General features: G+C 37.0%; 1 protein-coding gene across 1 annotated transcript in view; it reads left to right on the top strand.

Moving 5' to 3' along the window:
- Nucleotides 1-20378, top strand: part of LOC123537135 (uncharacterized) — a 46621-nt gene that overhangs the window by 11670 nt on the left and 14573 nt on the right. Inside the window, exons 5-11 of the mRNA XM_053528380.1 lie at nucleotides 1468-1568; nucleotides 2411-2572; nucleotides 7363-7456; nucleotides 8433-8496; nucleotides 18356-18498; nucleotides 18834-19084; nucleotides 19372-19429. Coding sequence (XP_053384355.1) covers nucleotides 1468-1568; nucleotides 2411-2572; nucleotides 7363-7456; nucleotides 8433-8496; nucleotides 18356-18498; nucleotides 18834-19084; nucleotides 19372-19429 — 873 coding nt within the window. The remainder of the gene's footprint in view (nucleotides 1-1467; nucleotides 1569-2410; nucleotides 2573-7362; nucleotides 7457-8432; nucleotides 8497-18355; nucleotides 18499-18833; nucleotides 19085-19371; nucleotides 19430-20378) is intronic.

Below are 20378 nucleotides of genomic sequence, written 5' to 3'. Positions count from 1 at the left end.
TGGACGAGTTGGATATTGGGTCATCTGGGGTCAAAAACTAGGTCACCAGGTCAAATCAAAGGAAAAGCTTGTTAACACTGTAGAGGCCACATTCATGACTGTATCTTCATGAAACTTAGTCAGAATGTTAATCTTGATGATCTCAAGGTCCAGTTACAATCTGGGTCATGTAGGATCAAAAACTAGGCCACCAGGTCAAATCAAAGGAAAAGCTAGTTTACACTGTAGAGGCCACAATTCTGACCGTATCTTAATGAAACTTGGTCAAAATATTAATCTTGATGATCTATAGGTCAAGTTCAAATCTGGGTCAGGTGGGGTCAAAAACTAGGTCACCAGGTCAAATCAAAGGAAAAGCTTGATAACACTCTAGAGGCCACATCTATGACTGTATCTTCATGAAACTTAGTCAGAATGTTAATCTTGATGATCTTTAGGTCAAGTTCGAATCTAGGTCATGTTGGGTCAAAAACTAGGTCACCAGGTCAAATCAAAGGAAAAGCTAGTTAACACTTTAGAGGCCACATTTATGACCTTATCTTAATGAAACTTGGTCAGAATGTTTATCTTGATGATTTATAGGTCAAGTTCAAATCTGGGTCAGATGGGGTCAAAAACTAGGTCACTAGGTCAGATCAAACGAAAAGCTTGTTAACACTCTAGAGGCCATATTTATGACTGTATCTTCATGAAACTTAGAATGTTAAACTTGATCATCTTTAGGTCAAGTTTGAATCTGGGTCATGTTAGATCAAAAAGTAGGTCACGGGGTCAAATTAAAGGAAAAGCTAGTTAACACTTTAGAGGCCACATTTTTGACCATATCTTAATGAAACTTGGTCAGAATGTTTATCTTGATGATCTTTAGGTCAGTAGGTCAGGTGAGCGATACAGGGCCTTCATGGCCCTCTTGTTGATGGAGTTAAGACTTGTTTTCACTTAATAAAACTTGGTTGTCTGTTCAATAACTCTTGAACAAATCAATAACTCTTGAACAAATCAATGGATTGAATGAGTTATAGCTTTGGAAACAATTTACAAGTTGTCTGAAATCCACTTCTGTGCATACAGTTTATAGCTGTTGAAAAAGGACTATTTTTGGCAGGAATGTGGTGTTTTAGGGATATTATTCAGTCTGTTGAAAGCGCAAAAGTTCAACTTTTACATGATACACTTATTAAATGGTAATGACAGGGCTGAAGTGGTTATTAGCAATTTAGCACAACTAAACCTATATTTGCACGAGGGTGGAGCCTAAGTGCCAGTATAGGTAAAGGAATGCTAATAACCATGTAAGGAACATCATTGCCATTTACTGATTTAGTTGTATACCTAAACACAATAATGATTACTCATATAAAATATCAAAGTTAATTTTTTTTTATCCCAATGACATGGTAAAATGATGTATGTATTATTACATATATACTGTATGTGTGTATTATTACATGATTAAATTATTTTCAGTTATGGGAGGTATGTGGAAGCCTGGACTGTCAGGTGGTGAGACCAAGCGAGCCAGCATTGCCTGTGAGCTCATCACAGATCCTACAATTATTCTGCTTGATGTAAGTCCATTTATCATGTTACAAAATATAAAAGATTAGGTTGTACAAAATAATTAATTAAGCTTGATTGTGGAGGTAGCCATATTCTTGCTGTAGTAGACTGGTAATTGTGTACTTTTTGCATCACTTTCTTTTCATGACTTCATAGAAAACAAACAAACATGTTTTCATGATTCATAGTTAGAAATGGTTTTAGAGATTATGCTGCTAAATATGAGTATTTGAAATTGAGACTTATACAATGGAAAGTAAAATGATTGTGAATATTACCCAATCTACAATAGTTTGATCATCCTTGAGACCAGTGTTGAAAAGGCATGTTTCCAGTAGGGTTAGAATCCACAACCTAGCTGCGCAGTCTGGTCAGGATCCATGCAGTTCGCTAATGGTTTCTCTAATTGCAATAGGCTTTGAAAGTGAACAGCATGGATCTTGACCAGACTGCATGGATGCGCAGGCTGGTCTGGATCCATGCTGGTCACAAATGCACTATGTTGGTTTTCTCATGGCGTGGCTCATTTCATGGATTGTCGCAAATACGGTATAATACAAAAATATCCCCCTCCCCCACCTCCAAGTTTATTGGAAACACTCTGAATTATGTTTCTTTAGGAAAGCCACCATTGTTTGAACCCACGACCTCTATTTGGTTGAACAGTGGAAGTTCCAATGCAGTCTTGTTATGAATTAGTGTGATTTTGCTTACATGGCTGTAATATATAACAGTATTTGATAATATTAGTTCATGACTTAAGAAAGGTATTGTAGCATTATGTCTTGATACTTATAGAAGTATGTAAGGACGATATATATTTTCAGAAATTTTTCAATTATTGCTACAGGAACCAACGTCAGGTTTAGATTACAAGACAGCATTTAGTTTGATACGTACATTGAAGAATTATGCCAGTGATCATGGGAAGACAGTGATATCAACTTTACATCAACCTTCTAGTCAGATGTTCCACATGTTTGATCTACTACTGCTCATGTGTGAGGGACATGTAAGTCTGAGGGTATATTCGAGCATTTGCATAGGCCTGGAAAAGTCATGGATAATGCTTTTTCTATCTGGAACAGTCATGTAATTTGTAACCTGCCAGGGTTTTTTTGGCTCATCTCAGCCATAGGCTCAAGATGAGCTATTGTGATCGCTCACCATCCGGTGTTCGTCTGTCTGGCATCCGTCCGTCCACACTTTCCTTTAAACAAGATCTCCTCCTTAACTACCAGTCCAATTTTGATGAAACTTCACAGGAATGATCCTTGGATGGCCCCCTTTTAAAGTTGTTCAAAGAATTGAATTCAACACAGAACTCTGGTTGTCATGGCAACCAAAAGGAAAAACTTTAAAAATCTTCTTGTCCAAAACTGCAAGGCGTAGAGCCTGGATATTTGACATGTAACATCATCTAATGGTCCTTCATCAAGTTTGTTCAAATTATGCCCCAGGGGTGAAGAGATACCCTGCCCCGGGGGTCCCAAATTTTACATAGATTTATATAGGAAAAAAACTTTAAAAATCTTCTTGTCTGAAACCACAAGACCTAGGCCTTTGATATTTAGAGGTTAAATGTTCACAGGGTCTCTTTCGTGTCCAGTCCATAACTCTGCCATCCATGAAGGGATTTTTAAATAACTTGGCATAAATGTTTACCATAATGAGATGACATGTCATACGCAAGACCCAGACCCCTAACTCCAAGGTCAAGGTCACACTTAGAAGTCAAAGGTTAACAGGGTCTGTTTCATTTCCGGTCATTAACTCTGCCATGGATGAAGGGATTTTGAAATTGCTTGGCATAAATGTTCCCCACAATGAGACAATGTGTCATGCGCAAGATCCAGACCCCTAGCTCTAAGGTCAAGGTCACACTTAGAGGTTAAAGGTTAACATTGTCTGTTTCTTGTCCGGTCCATAACTCTGCCATTGATGAAGGGATTTTAAAATTACTTGGCATAAATGTTACCTATATTGAGGTGACGTGTCTTGTGCAAGACGTAGACCTCTAGCTCCAAGGTCAAGGTCACACTTAGAAGTCAAAGGTGTTATTTGTCTGGTCAATAACTCTGCCATTTATCAAGGGATTTGAAAATAATTTGACACAAATGTTATCCATATTGAGAAGGTGTGTCACGCTTATGACTCGAGTCTTTGGTTCAAGGTCAAGGTCACAAAATGATGTGTGTTTTTTTTGTGCAGACAACTGCAGCATTCCCGGACATGCTTCGGGGGCATTTGTCACCAATAGTGACAGCTCTCGTTTAAAAATCTTCTTGTCTGAAAATTCAAGGCCTAGTCCTTTGATATTTGGAATATAGCATTGCCTAGTGGATCTCTAACAAGATTGTTCAAATTATTATGTCTCCCCCAGGAGACATATTGTTTTTGCCCTGTCCGTCCGTCCGTCTGTCCGTCCGTCCGTCCTTCCTTCCGTCCGTCCATACGTCACACTTCATTTCCGAGCAATAACTGGAGAACCATTTGACCTAGAACCTTCAAACTTCATAGGGTTGTAGGGCTGCTGGAGTAGACGATCCCTATCGTTTTTGGGGTCACTCCGTCAAAGGTCAAGGTCACAGGGGCCTGAACATTGAAAACCATTTCGGATCTATAACTAGAGAACCGCTTGACCCAGAATGTTGAAACTTCATAGGATGATTGGCCATGAAGAGTAGATGACCCCTTTTGATTTTGGGGTCACTCCGTCAAAGGTCAAGGTCACAGGGGCCTGAACATTGAAAACCATTTCCGATCTATAACTAGAGAACCACTTGACCCAGAATGTTGAAACTTCATAGGATGATTGATCATGAAGAGTAGATGACCCCTATCGATTTTGGGGTAACCCCGTCAAAGGTCAAGGTCACAGGGGCCTGAACATGGAAAACCATTTCCGATCAATAACTAGAGAACCACTTGACCCAGAATGTTGAAACTTCATAGGATGATTGTACATGCAAAGTAGATGACCCTCATCGATTTTGGGGTCACTCCATTAAAGGTCAAGGTCACAGGGGCCTGAACATTGAAAACCATTTCTGGTGAGTAACTTGAGAACCACTTGAACCAGAATGTTGAAACTTAATAGGATGATTGGTCATGCAGAGCAGATGACCCCTAACGATTTTGGGGTCACTCTGTGAAAGGTCAAGGTCACAGGGGCCTGAACATTGAAAACCATTTCCGGTCAGTAACTTGAGAACCACTTGACCCAGAATGATGAAACTTCATAGGATGATTGGTCATGCAGAGTAGATGACCCCTAACGATTTTAGGGTCACTCTGTTAAAGGTCAAGGCCACAGGGGCCTGAACATGGAAAACCATTTCCAATCAATAACTTGAGAACCTCTCGACCCAGAATGTTGAAACTTCATAGGATGATTGTTCATGCAGTGTAAATGACCCCTATTGTTTTTTGGGGTCACTCCGTTAAAGGTCAAGGTCACAGAGGCCTGAACATTGATAACCAGTTCCGATCAATAACTTGAGAACCACTTGACCCAGAATGTTGAAACTTCATAGGATGATTGAACATGCAGAGTAGATGACCCCTATTGATTTTGGGTTCAGTCTATTAAAGGTCAAGGTCACAGTGGCCTGTTCATGTAAAATCATTTTTTGGAATTAACTTGAGAACCACTTTACCTACAATGTTGAAACTTAATAGGATGATTGGACATGCAGAGTAGATGACCCCTATTTATTTTGAGATCACTTGATCAAAGGTCAAGGTCACAGGAGCCTGAACAGTGACTTGAAAACCACTAGGCCAGGAGTGTTGAAATTTAGCGGGATGACTGGACATGCCAAGTAGATGATCCCTATTGCAGCCAATCACCAGTGTCTCTTTGACTTTCGCTCCTGACCTCTATTGACTTCTTGCCTATAGGACTTTGCATTGGGGGAGACATGCGCTTTTTTACAAAAGCATTTTCTAGTTTTTATTTGCTCAAGGCTTCAACAAACAGCTGTCATGATTTGTGCTTTGAAACAATAAACATTGAATTTGTAATAAAGAGTAGAATGAAAGTTCATATGCTACGTTTTGAATATTTTGTCATTGATTGCTTTTCATTTGCATGATTTTTTTTTTCAGCTATAAACTCATAGAACACTAACACAACTAACTGAGATGTTGTTACAATGCATGGGTCTGTTGTTTATTTTTTACACTACCTTACCAAGTGTAAATAGTTACAGGTATCGGATGACAATTTGACAGTTACCATAAATTATCATATTTATAAAAGATATTTTTGTATTTATTTTCGAAACTCACAAATTCAAAAAAGTCATGAAAATTAAGAAATAGTCATGATGAGTCCTGAATATTTAGAATATTTCAATATGATAATTAGAATTCAAAATAGTCCAGTTTTTCAATCAACAAATTCTTAAAAATGAGAATTTGGCTGTTATCAGTGTGTGAAATAAAAGTGATTCGAAAAATACCCACTCTACAATACTCTTTAATAATTGTTACACATAATTATGCTGATTAATAGGTCATCACATTAAGACATTTTATTCTGTCTACCATAGACTGCTTTAATAATGTTAATGTTACTTTCTTTAATTTAATAATTGTCAAATTATCATCTTAGATCTATACCAGTGTGTTAGCTGCTATTTTCCAATGTATCAAAATACAAAAATAAGCATGCATACATGTACAGGTTTGCATCTTAAAATGATACATTGTACATTGAAAGAGTACCCTAAGTATAACAGAAGAAGTGATTTCATAAAAAAAGTAACTCGTGAAAAATTTCAGAGCTATAGAACTGTGTGAATTATCTATTCAGAACTACTTGTAAAGAATGCAAGATCTGTTTGTTATCTTTTTCATTAACTAAATCATTTGCCAGGATAACGTTTTAGAAAATATTTAAGAAGAAATTGAACTGAAATTTATACCAAAGTTACAAAACTCTGAAATTTTTGTATTAATTCTTGGGAACTTAGGTGCTTGTTTTGCTTGATGATAGATATACTGCATTGCTAGCTGCTTACCTCCTGTTAATAGCTCACCTCTCCTTGTATTGCTTCCTATCCAGTTCAGGAAACCAATTTACAGGGGTAGGTATTGAAGCCCCACCATGAGAAAACCAACATAGTGCGTTTCGCACAGCCTGGTCAGGATCCATGCTGTTCGCTTTTAAAGCCTATTGCAATTAGAGAAACCTTTAGTGAACAACATGGATCCTGACCAGACAGGCAGGCTGGTCTGGATCCATGCTGGTCGCAAATGCACTATCATGTTGGTTTTCTCATGGCGCGGCTCATTTATCTAGATGAACAGAATCAATTTACAGGAGTGGGACTATCCTTTCCCAGCTTAATTCTTTTCCATTAATCTTAGTGTATAAAATTTCAAATAACTTAACTGTTTTCATTTCATCTTAGTTTCTAATATATAGTGCATTTTGTACTAAATTTTAAATGCCATTGTACTTTTCTATAAGTAAATAAGTTTACTAAGTGAATTTGTTATGGAAACTAACATATTAATCTGCTCTGGAAAGAAATGCATGCAGTTACAACTTTACTAACAAATCAGCATGAAACTGTCGGCTAAGGTACTGAAGCCGTAATGACAATATACAGTTTCTCTGTTTGTGATTCCGGCTTTCCCCTCTGGTACGGAAAGGCATGTGCTCCTTGAGATACTTTTACAACTAAAAAATACAGAAATAGCAAACGTGAATATGTAATGGCACTGTCATTGCAGGCTAGTTACCTCAAGCACTTAAAAAATTGTATATCATTAGTATATTTTACATTTTAGAGTGTGTATTATGGGTCACCAGGTGATGTCACACAGTTCTTCGCTGCTGCAGGGTTTCCTATGGCACAACATTACAATCCTGCTGATTTTATTTGTAAGTATTCAGGCATTACGGAAGAAATATTCAGGAAAAGCAAATATAAGAAAAGTTTGTTTGTGTGTTTGTTTTGGGTTTAACGCCGTTTTTCGACAGTATTTCTGTCATGTAACGGCGGGCAGTTAACCTAACCAGTGTTCCTGGATTCTGTACCAGTACAAACCTGTTCTCTGCAAGTAACTGCCAACTTCCCCACATGAATCAGAGGTGGAGGACTAATGATTTCAGACACAATGTCGTTTATCAAATTGTCGCGGAGAACATACGCCCCGCCCGAGGATCGAACTCGCGACCCCGCGATCCGTAGACCGACGCTGTACCTACTGAATATAAGAAAAGATTATCATTTGTCTGTAGCTATGTAAAAAACATTCATTCTGTTTTAGAAGGTTGACATGTTCATGAAAAACAATATGAAAGTCTTAGAAAATTATCACTTTCACAAAGACCTGTCTCAGTTTGTAGTTGGAATTTTTAGGTAGCCAAGTGAAACAGGTACTTTTTTGGCATTTGACAATAGTTTTTAGCACTGAACTAAAACCCTCACTGTACTTTGGAATATCCGATAAGGTGAATTTGTTAGTACGAAGTAACATCACATTTTTTTGGACTTACTTATATAGATACAGTTTTTCAAAAAATAATTCATATGTATCATTGATTTATTACCTCCCTTTATTAAATTTTTGAATTTCTAGGTAAGAGTTTTCTTATGGAAACCTATAACTTTCTGTAAGTAGCATGGATTTTTTTTTTTAATAGAAAGTATGAACCCCAATTTTGGCAGGCGTACGTTGTTTGGATTGTTTACGTTAACGTCATTGCCGTGATTCCATATAAAGTTACTTATCTTGTGTATTTGTTAGCCAGAAGAATTACAAAATATGTAACCTAAGACTTGTGCATGTTGTCGCAAAGAGTGATGATAAAAGCTAAAATGATGTCACATATTCTTTTTTTTTTCGTTATAAAGTGGAGAAGATTAAAGAGAGCAAAGAAACACAGGAGAAAATCATCAAGGCTTCCTATGAAACAAGGTATTTAGCTTAGTTGAGTTTATACTTATTTTGGTTGATTGTGAAGGAAACTGTAAACTTATATGAATCAATCTTGTGTTCTTTCTTTGGGAAAAGTTGAACTAATGTTTTGTAACAGTGGAGCTTGACAGATGACTTTAGGTTGAGAAACTGACAAACCTTAAGGTCTCCTTATAAAGTGTCCCTTAATTTGTTGTGTATCCTATTGTTTTGGGTCTGATTGTCCGTCTTTCACAAATTCATGCCCGCTGTGTAGCTTTGTACCCATTGAAGGATTTTCAAATAACTTGAAACAGATGTTTGCAATAATGAGATGGCATGAAGAGCGCAGGCTTCTACCAAATTAGTTTTGGGGCGTATGATGAGATCAGAGGTCAGAAAGTGGTGTTTCATATCTGCTTCCTATCATTTTAGCTCTTTGAGGTATTTTTGTCGAGCCCGCTTGCGGATGCAAAGACATAGTTGTCCAGATAACTTTGACATGCATTGAGGAATCTTGTTTATATTTGGCATGAATGTTTAACTCAATGAGACGGACTCTGTCTCAAAGGTCAAGGTCACAGTTAGGGTCAAAGGGTGGGTTCGACCTGTTGCCTGTGGGCATCTAGTTCAAGATAGCTTGTACCAGATGTATGCCATCATGAGATAATGTGCAAAATGCAGCTTTCAGCCATGTTGGTTTAAGGTCAAGGTTGTATGTTGAGATGAAAGATCATATAGTCAGAATATGATTTGCACCTCTTATTATGTTTTGTCAAAGGATTTTGTAATTACTTCACACAAATTCACGTTTACTATGCTGTGACGACATGCAGAACACATGTTTTGTAGATGGAAGTAAAGGCCAAATTTTGTTTCCACTCAATAACTTTTTAACACACTGAATAATAACTGTTATAATACTTGACATGTATGTAATCAGAAGATGTGTAGAATTACTTTTGGCCATTGCAGTTCAAGGTGATGGGCTTACTGTGGGATACGAGGTCCTGTAGTCAGAGCTTCATATTTTTTACTCCTTCTTTAAGAGTAGAATCTCTGGAAGATTTGAGCACAGCAATCACAGCCAGACTTTACAAAGTAGGCCAACCACAAATAGAAACTCTAGCAGATGGCTCTCATCGAATATCCATTAACAAGACTAAAGTCTGTCCCATCCCATCGGTTAACATCAACTTGGATGCACGGTGACAAAACTGGTGCAGCTATCGGTAAAGTAAATAGCGTTAGTTAAACTACAAAACAGTCACCCTCGAGAATTTCAAGGATTTTTCTCAAAGTACTCCAATTGCTAAATGAATGCCACATATATTTTTCCAACGGCAGCTCACTGTTGTAAAAAATCGGCCGCCATTGGCGTTTACTCTCTAAAAAGGAGGAGAACATGAAAATTCACGTGAATTACTTGGGGAGCAACTCAAAATGGATTTAAAAATGAACAATCGTCGTTTTGTACTGAAATACCTTGAAAGATCAACAGATTGAACAGTTCGTAGATCTATATTCAAAACAAATTTCAAATGCAAGAAAGACAAATTTACTCACATGCAACTTGCAAATTCCAAGTTAACTGTATGCTGTATCCCAAGGTCCGATTTACAAATTATCAATTCCCCATTTATTTTTCCACCGTCACGTCGGAATTAATACAACTTCATTTTTGTTCTATGTCAAACAACTACACTCAGTCAGTGGCACTCTAGATGATATTCAGGCACCAGTTGCACCATACATATGAAACAATGCGTTGATTACACCATTTTTCATACGCATGGCTCAAAAAATAACCTGTATTCTACGATTTAAAAATTCTTCCATCCCATTGAATGTATTTCAAAGATTTATCCACGATATATCACCCTTTCCAAAATTAATTTCCATAAAACTACTGCTTTGAAAACACACTAGACTACACTTTTGTATCGCGTCCGATTTGAAAGTGACATCACAAATGACATAAAACTGAATGACGTCACAGTAGACTTGCCTTACTGTTCATCCAACCAGTGGCGTAGCTTCTATAAGGCACTGCAGGCCTGGGCCTGCAGATTATCGAGGAAACGAAAAATAAAAATGCTAAATATGCAATAAAAATGGAATGGTAAGGGGGGGTAAGGCTATAGGAGCTTATGGTAATCTAAAAATCCGTATTGAACATGTAATTAGAGCTTATTAATTTTATTTCCATGATTGATAAAAACAGATACCAGCAGTTTAACTATTATCTCGCTCATATACCACGGCCCCGCAAAATATCGCCCTGCAACTTTGTTAATGTCGGAAAATAGACATTGCTTGCAGCTTGTAGTTAACATTTTATAAGCGCTTTTAACCCTGCACTAAATATTTTGGCACCAAATTTGAAAATGGCATCATCGGGTCCGCCTTATCCTGACCAATGAGATAAGAAAGATGATTAGGGCCTAATTACGACGCATATGAACGGAAAAAAGTTTTATTTGCCCACAAAGCACGCAAAACTAAAATCTATTTCCATTGAAGGGATTTCAATCTGGAACCCTTTTTAGGCGTAAATGGACGCATTACAAAAAGTAGGTCATTTTGTGAAACATGTTTAATCGGCAAACACTACACGGTAAAATCCTTCTTTGTTTATAAAAAGAAAATGTTAAAAATATTTTAGAATGATACTTAAATCACTTAAACTAGATTTTGTATAATTTGATTTGATACAAAGAGGGACCACACTTGTAAGTCTGCATTATTGTGCAACTTTTAAAAAAATATGAATACAATCTCATAATTCTAACATTGAAGTTAAATTGAGAGGGCGCCGGTGCTGATAGAAAATTGTGTCAGAGAGGGTTCCCGTGCCGGGTAAAGGGAGTTAAGAGAGATCCTGTGAGACAAAGAGGCAAATTTCGCCGACTGAGAGGGATCCCGTGCATTAGCGAAATCGAAAGAGTTTTTAAAGAAACGTGATAAAAAAAGAAGAAAAAAGAAAAAGAAAAAACACACACACATAAAGTGTATTTACAAATAAGATGGGATCAACGGCTTCACATCTGAGATACTAGATCGTGACTTAAAGCTATATTCAAGCAAAGTTCTCTCCGTCTTCATTCCATCTTCGTTTGAACTTGTGATAACTGATAAAACAAATTTAACGATAAAAAAGCAAAGGTATATGGCTACGTCTTCCCGTGGTTCAGATTTTTTTATGCACAAACTTCTGTTCAGGATGAAAAAGCCAGCTACGCTCCTGCCAATTATAAATCCGTAATGTTCAGAGCGTGAATCGCGGGTCAAATGCTATAGAGCCAGATCGATTTAGATTGTAGATCTACATCATTTAAACATCTCTAAGGTTTTGAAAGTTTAAAAGAATTTATAATTTTATAGTTTTAATATTGTCAATTTTTTTTCTTGTGTAAATACCGCTCTAAAATCACAATTTCGAAAAATTTTAATTTTACCAAAATGTTTAAATGGTGTCGAAATTTTGTTTTTATGGTAAAAATGGTAAGCTTAACCATGCGCGGATCCAGTGTGTGTGTGTGGGGGGGGGGGGGGGGGTCCAGTAGTCCTGACCCCTTGGAAAATCCTAAAAAAGGAAAGATAAGAAGAAGGAAAGAAAATGATTTTTCGAAAAGGCAACATTAGGGACCGCATTCAAAGTGTATGAGGCTGCTTCACATAGAGCGCTAATTCATATTTATGTTAATTATCTCAAAGATACGAATAATTCTACCTTTTGATTTAACAGGTGAGCTCATAAAAATGTGAAAATAAGGGGTATATTGTATATTCAATGGCAATGGAAAAGATGTTATTAAATGCTTCTAAAACGTCCCAGAATGCAGGAAATGAAGCGCTGAATTTCAAAATATGTCCCGCTATTTCCTCTTTTAGCATGTTCAACAAATACTTATTGACAACTCTTTATTTGTAAAAGGCTAACATCCACATAAATTACCTCAAATTATTAAATATAAACAGACACATGTTTGCCATGGTAAGGGTTCGGTCGGAACACCACTTGAGAAAAATGGCTGGATCCGCGCATGATGTTTACGCACAGTCACGGTTCCGGTAGGGCCATCGCCACATAACGTATGTGAGCTCGAAGCAACGTAAGAACGAGACTACGATGTTTAAAAGTCGAAACCACGAAACTATGATGCTAAAAGTCGAAATCATTTCGTATTATCACCATCGTGGTTTCGCGGTTTCGACTTTTTAGCATCTTAGTTTCGACTTTCCACTATCGTAGTTTCGAGTTTTCATCATCGTAGTTTCGAGTTTTCACCAGCATACTTTCGACTTTTCATCAGTGTATTTTGGACTTTTTATCATCGTAGGTTCGGCTTTTCATAATCAAAGTCTGAACTTTCAACATCGTGTACCGCCTTCCTGATACAGCATCATCTAAGATATGTCCTTTTGTTTTTGTCTTCTTTTTTTTTTCAAATATCCCAGTTACGCACGAGGGAAAATTAAGCTGGGCATGAGAAAGGGTAAGATATCCTACCTTTTTCTGCTTTACGGGTAACATTAATCTTAAAATCGAGCCAAATATAGGGAAGTTCTTAAAAAACATTTTGATCTACTAACGATTAATACTCAAACATCAAAAATATGTTTAAATTACTCTGTTACACTGGAAGTTAAACATGCCAATTGTTCCCCGTATCATCTTTTATCAATAACATTGTTTTGAATTCATGAAACAACAGTGAGCCTTTTTTTAGCAATACAGTGTGAACTCAGCCCGAGTTTTATTTTCTAATACATTTAAACGTCGATAATTTTGAGTTGTCCCCTAAAAAAAGTATTACAGAGCGCCACCATATTGTTTATATACAAGAAGCGACGCGACATCATTTAGCATTACGGTCTATGGAGAAAAATACAGAATTGAACATATCAACTTCAAAAAAATTTTTTTTTGAAAAATGAAAAAAGTGCCCAGAGATATGGACCTGCGCTATATAAAAACATATTTTAGGGCATCATAACGCATATCATAATTTTAAAAATGATGTTAACCAGATAGGTGGGACAGACTTTAGTACATTTTGATTTAATTATATGAAAGATACGAAAATGGGAGATAGTATTTCATGTCCACTTTATTGGTTCAACAGAGCAAATATGATCACTTACTGTTTGGTGTCAGTCCATTAGCATCATCATTTTCTTCAATTTCTCAGTGTTATTTGGCAGAAATGTTTCTTGTTACAACTGTTTGAGCTGTGAAATTCTAATGAGCGGTGAGTGTCATCATGGCCCTCTTGTTGCAAAAACAACTGTCTAGTGTCAGTTTTGATAAGAATAGAATAAATTTCAGATTAGAGGAGAGATGTAGTATCAGCTTTAAAGTATGTAAGTCTAAATTGTCAATATCCTGTAAAACAAGATTCATGTTAGACTAATGTTGTAGGTTCATTTTCATGTCAGTCCATAAAATAAATTCCTAATGAGTTCATGAAATGCCCTTTTATTCATATTTACAATTAAAATTTGGCACCGCTATGGTCAAGTAGTGAAGGTTGCTGATTGAGAATCACCTGCCCCACTCCTCACCACTGTGGGTTAGAAACCTTGCCCAGGGTCCGCCTTGCTTACAAGTTGATGGTTATACCCAAGTGACCGTCCATGCCAAAAATAATGCTCAGAGGTGCACCTGGGGTCTTCTCTTCCCTGAAAAGTTGGAAAGTCACAATATAGCCCATAATTGTGTCAATGTGATGTTAAACCCAACTAAATACATTTTGAAGTCAGCAAACTCATGCACCTATGAAACTGCCCTTTTTGATGAAATCACACATTTTATGCCCCCGAAATTAAAGGATTTCACAGTACAGTATACATTTGTCATGGTTGTGACTTAAAAAAGATAATAATGATATATTCCAATAGAGTTGCCCTTTTCCATCTGTCCACATTTGCATACATAGGAGGCTATAGGAACAATAGGTGACTGTACTTTTTCTTTGATGTCATTCGTTCCATAAGGCTTTTATGTGGCTATTTTTTCTTTTACATGGCTAAAAGATCAATAGAGAGAACAAAAGAGTAGCCACATAAATACCCTTGTGTAGGAACGTTCGTACGTCTGTCTGTGCTGTGTCTCAGTTTGCATCATTCTCATCTCAAAGAGTGATGACCCATAGTCATAAAATCTCACAGGATTGATATTCAGTATGGGAAGCAGTGCACCAGGCATTTTAATGTGGATCTCACAAAATTAGACCAGAGTTATGGCCCTTGACTTAGTCCTATGGACTCGCATTAAGTTTTTTAGCTCAACTGTCACAAAGTGACAGGTGAGCTTTTGTGATGCGGCGTGTTCCGTCGTCGTCCGGCGTCCGTCCGTGCGTCCGTCCGTCCGTCCGTAAACTTTTGCTTGTGACCACTCTAGAGGTCACATTTTTCATGGGATCTTTATGAAAATTGGTCAGAATGTTCATCTTGATGATATCTAGGTCAAGTTCGAAACTGGGTCACGTGCGGTCAAAAACTAGGTCAGTAGGTCTAAAAATAGAAAAACCTTGTGACCACTTAGAGGTCACATTTTTCATGGGATCTTCATGAAAGTTAATCAGAATGTTCATCTTGATGATATCTAGGTCAAGTTCGAAACTGGGTCATGTGCGGTCAAAAACTAGGTCACGTAGGTCTAAAAATAGAAAAACCTTGTGACCACTCTAGAGGTCACATTTTCATGGGATCTTCATGAAAGTTAATCAGATATGTTCATCTTAATGATATCTAGGTCAAGTTCGAAACTGGGTCACGTGCGGTCAAAAACTAGGTCAGTAGGTCTAAAAATAGAAAAACTTGTGACCACTCTAGAGGTCACATTTTTCATGGGATCTTTATGAAAGTTGGTCAGAATGTTCATCTTGATGATATCTAGGTCAAGTTCGAAACTGGGTCACGTGCCTTCAAAAACTAGGTCAATAGGTCTAAAAATTGGAAAAACCTTGTGACCTCTCTAGAGGCCATATATTTCACAAGATCTTCATGAAAATTAGTCAGAACGTTCACCTTGATGATATCTAGGTCAAGTTCGAAACTCGGTCACGTGCCTTCAAAAACTAGGTCAGTAGGTCTTAAAATAGAAAAACCTTGTGACCTCTCTAGAGGCCATATATTTCACAAGATCTTCATGAAAATTGGTCAGAACGTTCACCTTGATGATATCTAGGTCAAGTTCGAAACTCGGTCACGTGCCATCAAAAACTAGGTCAGTAGGTCAAATAATAGAAAAACCTTGTGACCTCTCTTAAGGCATATTTTCATGGGTCTGAAAGAAAGTTGGCCTGAATGTTCATCTTGATGATATCTAGGCAAGTTCGAAACTCGGTCACGTGCCATCAAAAACTAGGTCAGTAGGTCAAATAATGGAAAAACCTTGTGACCCTCTAGAGGTACATTTTCATGGGATCTTCATGAAAGTTAATCAGAATGTTCATCTTGATGTATCTGGTCAAGTTGGGAAATGGGGTCACGTGCGGTTTCAAAAAACAGGTCAGTAGGTCTAAAAATAGAAAAACCTTGTGACCACTTTAGAGGTCAAAATTTTCTTTGGGGATCTTTATGAAAGTTGGTCTGAATGTTATCTTGATGATATCTAGGTCAAGTTTGAAACTGGGTCACGTGCCTTCAAAATCTAGGTCAGTAGGTCTAAAAATAGAAAAACCTTGTGCCCTCTCTGAGGCCATATATTTCACAGATCTATCAAAATGGTCAGAACGTTCACCTTGATGATATCTAGGTAAATTTCGAAACTCGGTCACGTCCCATCAAAAACTAGGTCAGTAGGCAAATAAAAGAAAAACCTTGTGACCTCTCTAAAAGGCCATTTTTTCATGGGATCTGTAGAAAGTTGGTTTTGAATTTTCATCTTGATGATATCTGGGTCAAGTTCAAAACTGGGTCGGTGCTGTAAAAAAACTGGGTTCAGTAGGTCTAAAAATAAAAAAACCCTTGGTGACCTCTCTAGAGGCCATATATTTCATGACATCTTCATAAAAATTTGGTCAGAACGTTCCCCCTTCATGATATCTAGGTCAAGTTCGAAAGTGGGTCACATGCCGTCAAAAACTAAGTCAGTAGGTCAAATAATAGAAAACCTTGTGAGCTCTTAGAGGCCATATTTTTCATGGGATCTTTAATGAAGTTAATCTGAATGTTCATCTTGATGATATCTAGGTCAAGTTCGAAATGGGTCACGTGCCATCAAAAACTAGGTCATTAGGTCAAATAATGAAAAACCTTGTGACCTCTCTAAAGGCCATATTTTCATTGGATCTGTATGAAAATTTGGTCGAATGTTCATCTTGATGATATCTAGGTCAAGTTCGAAACAGGGTCATGTGGGGTCAAAAACTAGGGCAGTAGGTCTAAAAATAGAAAAAACCTTTGACCTCTCTAGAGGCCATAATTGGAATAGATCTCCATAAAAATTGGTCAGAGTTCACCTTGATGATTTTCAGGTCAAGTTTGAAACTGGGTCACGTGCCATAAAAAAACTCGAAACTGGGTCATGTGCGGTCAAAAACTAGGCCAGTAGGTATAAAATAGAAAAACCTTGTGACCTCTCTAGAGGCCATATTTTCATGAGATCTTCATGATATTGCCATATTTTTCATGGGATCTGTATGAAAGTTGGTCTGAATGTTCATCTTGGTGATATCTAGGTCAAGTTCGAAAGTGGGTCACATGCCATCAAAAACTAGGTCAGTAGGTCAAATAATAGAAAAACCTTGTGACCTCTCTAGAGGCCATATTTTTCATGGGATCTGTATGAAAATTGGTCTGAATGTTCATCTTGATGATATCTAGGTCAAGTTCGAAACAGGATCATGTGTGGTCAAAAACTAGGTCAGTAGGTCTAAAAATAGAAAAACCTTGTGACCTCTCTAGAGGCCATCCTTGTGAATGGATCTCCATAAAAATTAGTCAGAATGTACACCTTGATGATATCTAGGTCAGGTTTGAAACTGGGTCAAGTGCCATAAAAAACTAGGTCAGTAGGTCAGATAATAAAAAAACCTTGTGACTTCTCTAGAGGCCATACTTTTCATGGGATCTGTATGAAAGTTGGTCTGAATGTTCATCTTGATGATATCTAGGTCAAGTTTGAAACTGGGTCAACTGCGGTCAAAAACTAGGTCAGTAGGTCTAAAATTATTAAAATCTTTTGACCTCTCTAGAGGCCATATTTTTCAATGGATCTTCATGAAAATTGACCTGAATGTTCACCTTGATAATATCTAGGTCAGTTTCAAAACTGGGTCACATGCGGTCAAAAACAAGGCCAGTAGGTATAAAAATAGAAAAACCTTGTGACCTCTCTAGAGGCCATATTTTTCATGAGATCTTCATGAAAATTAGTGAGAATGTTCACCTTGATGATATCTAGGTAAAGTTCAAAACAGGGTCACATACCTTCGTAAAATTGGGCAATAGGTCAAATAATAGAAAAATCTTGTGACCTCTCTAGAGACCATAGTTTTCAATGGATCTTCATGAAAATTGGTCAGAATTTTTATCTTGATAATATCTAGGTCAGGTTCAAAACTGGGTCACATGAGCTCAAAAACTAGGTCACTATGTCAAATAATAGAAAAAACGACGTCATACTCAAAACTGGGTCATATGGGAAGAGGTGAGCGATTCAGGACCATCATGGTCCTCTTGTTTTTTATTCACATTTATTTTTGGATGCCATCTCAAATCAAATTTAAGCCTATGCTAATGGAGTTTCTCATTTACTTATATTTTGAAAAAATCTTCTGACTGTTTAAAGTATTGATTTTCATAATCAAGTCATATTTATTTGCTTTAGGGATAAATGTTTGACATATTTTATGTAACTGTTTTCCAGAAAAGTTGGTTTGACTAGCAGGTCCTATGAAGATGACCTAAATATTGATAATGACCTTGATATCGAAGGTAAAACAAAGGTCAGAATGTGGAACAAGTTACCATGGAAACAGATAAGGAAAAAGAAAATAAATAAAAAAAATGGTCAGTATCTAATTGTATAATTATTTTTATATTAGAATTACTAGCTATGGAATTCAAAATATGATGAGCTTATTGAAATAAAATTGCCTCCAGCAGAAAGCTGGTGGTTACAACTTTGATACTAATAGCAGTACCTTTTAATTTTTGCTGTAGGTCAACTTTACTGTAAACAAAGGATATCAGGTTTTAAAAACTCAACATTTTCTTTTAAAGAAAGAATTGTAAATAATAATTTGCAGAATATGATATACTACTGATAGTGAACAGGGTAGAAAATATTTCAAGTTACAGTTTCCCAGACATAAATGATAAAACTAAAGTATTTGATTTTATAGACACAGATGTTGTTCATGTAAGCCTGATGGATCTGGACAAGGATGAGCTATCTCCTGTACCAGACCAGAACTGGCCAACTGGATTCCTGACACAGTACAAGTACCTGACAGTACGGGCATTTAGACAAGCCAAAACGAGACTGGTTGACAAGTTCAAGATCTTTGAGACTGTGTTTCTGTGTGTGTTGCTCAGTCTGATCTGGTTCCAGTTACCTAGGTCAGAAGACACTCTCAGGGATAGAATGGGTTTGGTAAATAAAATTTGAAATTTCTACTGTCCAAATTTTCATATCTATAAAATTAACTGATTTCACAGTATATTCTGTTCATATTATATTTAGCTGTTCATCATTTTTGCCACTGGAACTCTTCTTAGGTATATTGTCTGATGTTTTGTTCTACTCATTATTCTGTCTTGTAACAACACCTGTCCTGAGCAATATTCCATATTGAGCAGTAATTTATATTCCTTTAAGATAAGCAGATGATCAGCATTAGTTAGACATTTGGCTGTGTACAATTTGTTTTTTTGTTTCAGATTTTCTACATATCAATGCATTGGGGCTTCACACCTTTGTTTGATGCTGTTACAACATGTAAGTTTTGTTCTTTTAAGTGAAAGTGAGGTTTTCATTCTCATAAATTTAAAGTGTTTAATTATTTTGTCTTTTTTTTAGCTCACATGTCACAAAGTGACAAGGTGAGCTTCTGTGATCGTGCAGCATCCGTCGTCAGTCCGCCTGTGCGTCCGTCTGTAAATTTTTGCTTGTGACCACTCTAGAGGTCACATTTTTCATGGGATCTTTATGAAAGTTGGTCAGAATATTCAGCTTGATGATATCTAGGTCAAGTTCCAAACTGGGTTACGTGCGGTCCAAAACTAGGTCAGTAGGTCTAAAAATAGAAAAACCTTGTGACCTCTCTAGAGGCCATACTTTTCAATGGATCTTCATGAAAGTTAGTCAGAATGTTCACCTTGATGATATCTAGGTCAAGTTCAAAACTGGGTCATGTGCCTTCAAAAACTAGGTCAGTAGGTCAAATAATAGAAAAACCTTGTGACCTCTCTAGAGGCCATATTTTTTCATGGGATCTGTATGAAAATTGGTCTGAATGTTCATCTTGATGATATCTAGGTAAAGTTCGAAACTGGGTCAACTGCGGTCAAAACTAGGTCAGTAGGTCTGAAAATAGAAAAACCTTGTGACCTCTCTAGAGGCCATACTTTTCAATGGATCTTCATGAAAATTGGTCAAAATGTTCACCTTGATGATAAATAGGTCAAGGTTGAAGCTGGGTCACGTGCCCTCAAAAACTAGGTCAGTAGGTCAAATAATAAAAAAACCTTGTGACCTCTTTAGAGGCCATATTTTTCATGGGATCTATATGAAAGTTGGTCTGAATGTTCATCCTGATGATATTTAGGTCAGATTCAAAACTGGGTCAACTGTTGTCAAAAACTAGGTCAGTAGGTCTAAAAATAGAAAAACCTTTTGACCTCTCTAGAGGCCATATTTTTCAATGGATCTTCATGAAAATTGGTCT

The sequence above is a fragment of the Mercenaria mercenaria genome, chromosome 17 (genome assembly GCF_021730395.1).
Source record: "Mercenaria mercenaria strain notata chromosome 17, MADL_Memer_1, whole genome shotgun sequence".
NCBI lineage: Eukaryota > Metazoa > Mollusca > Bivalvia > Venerida > Veneridae > Mercenaria > Mercenaria mercenaria.
Note: the sequence above shows the minus strand (reverse complement) of the source record. Positions and strands in the feature narration are given on the sequence as shown.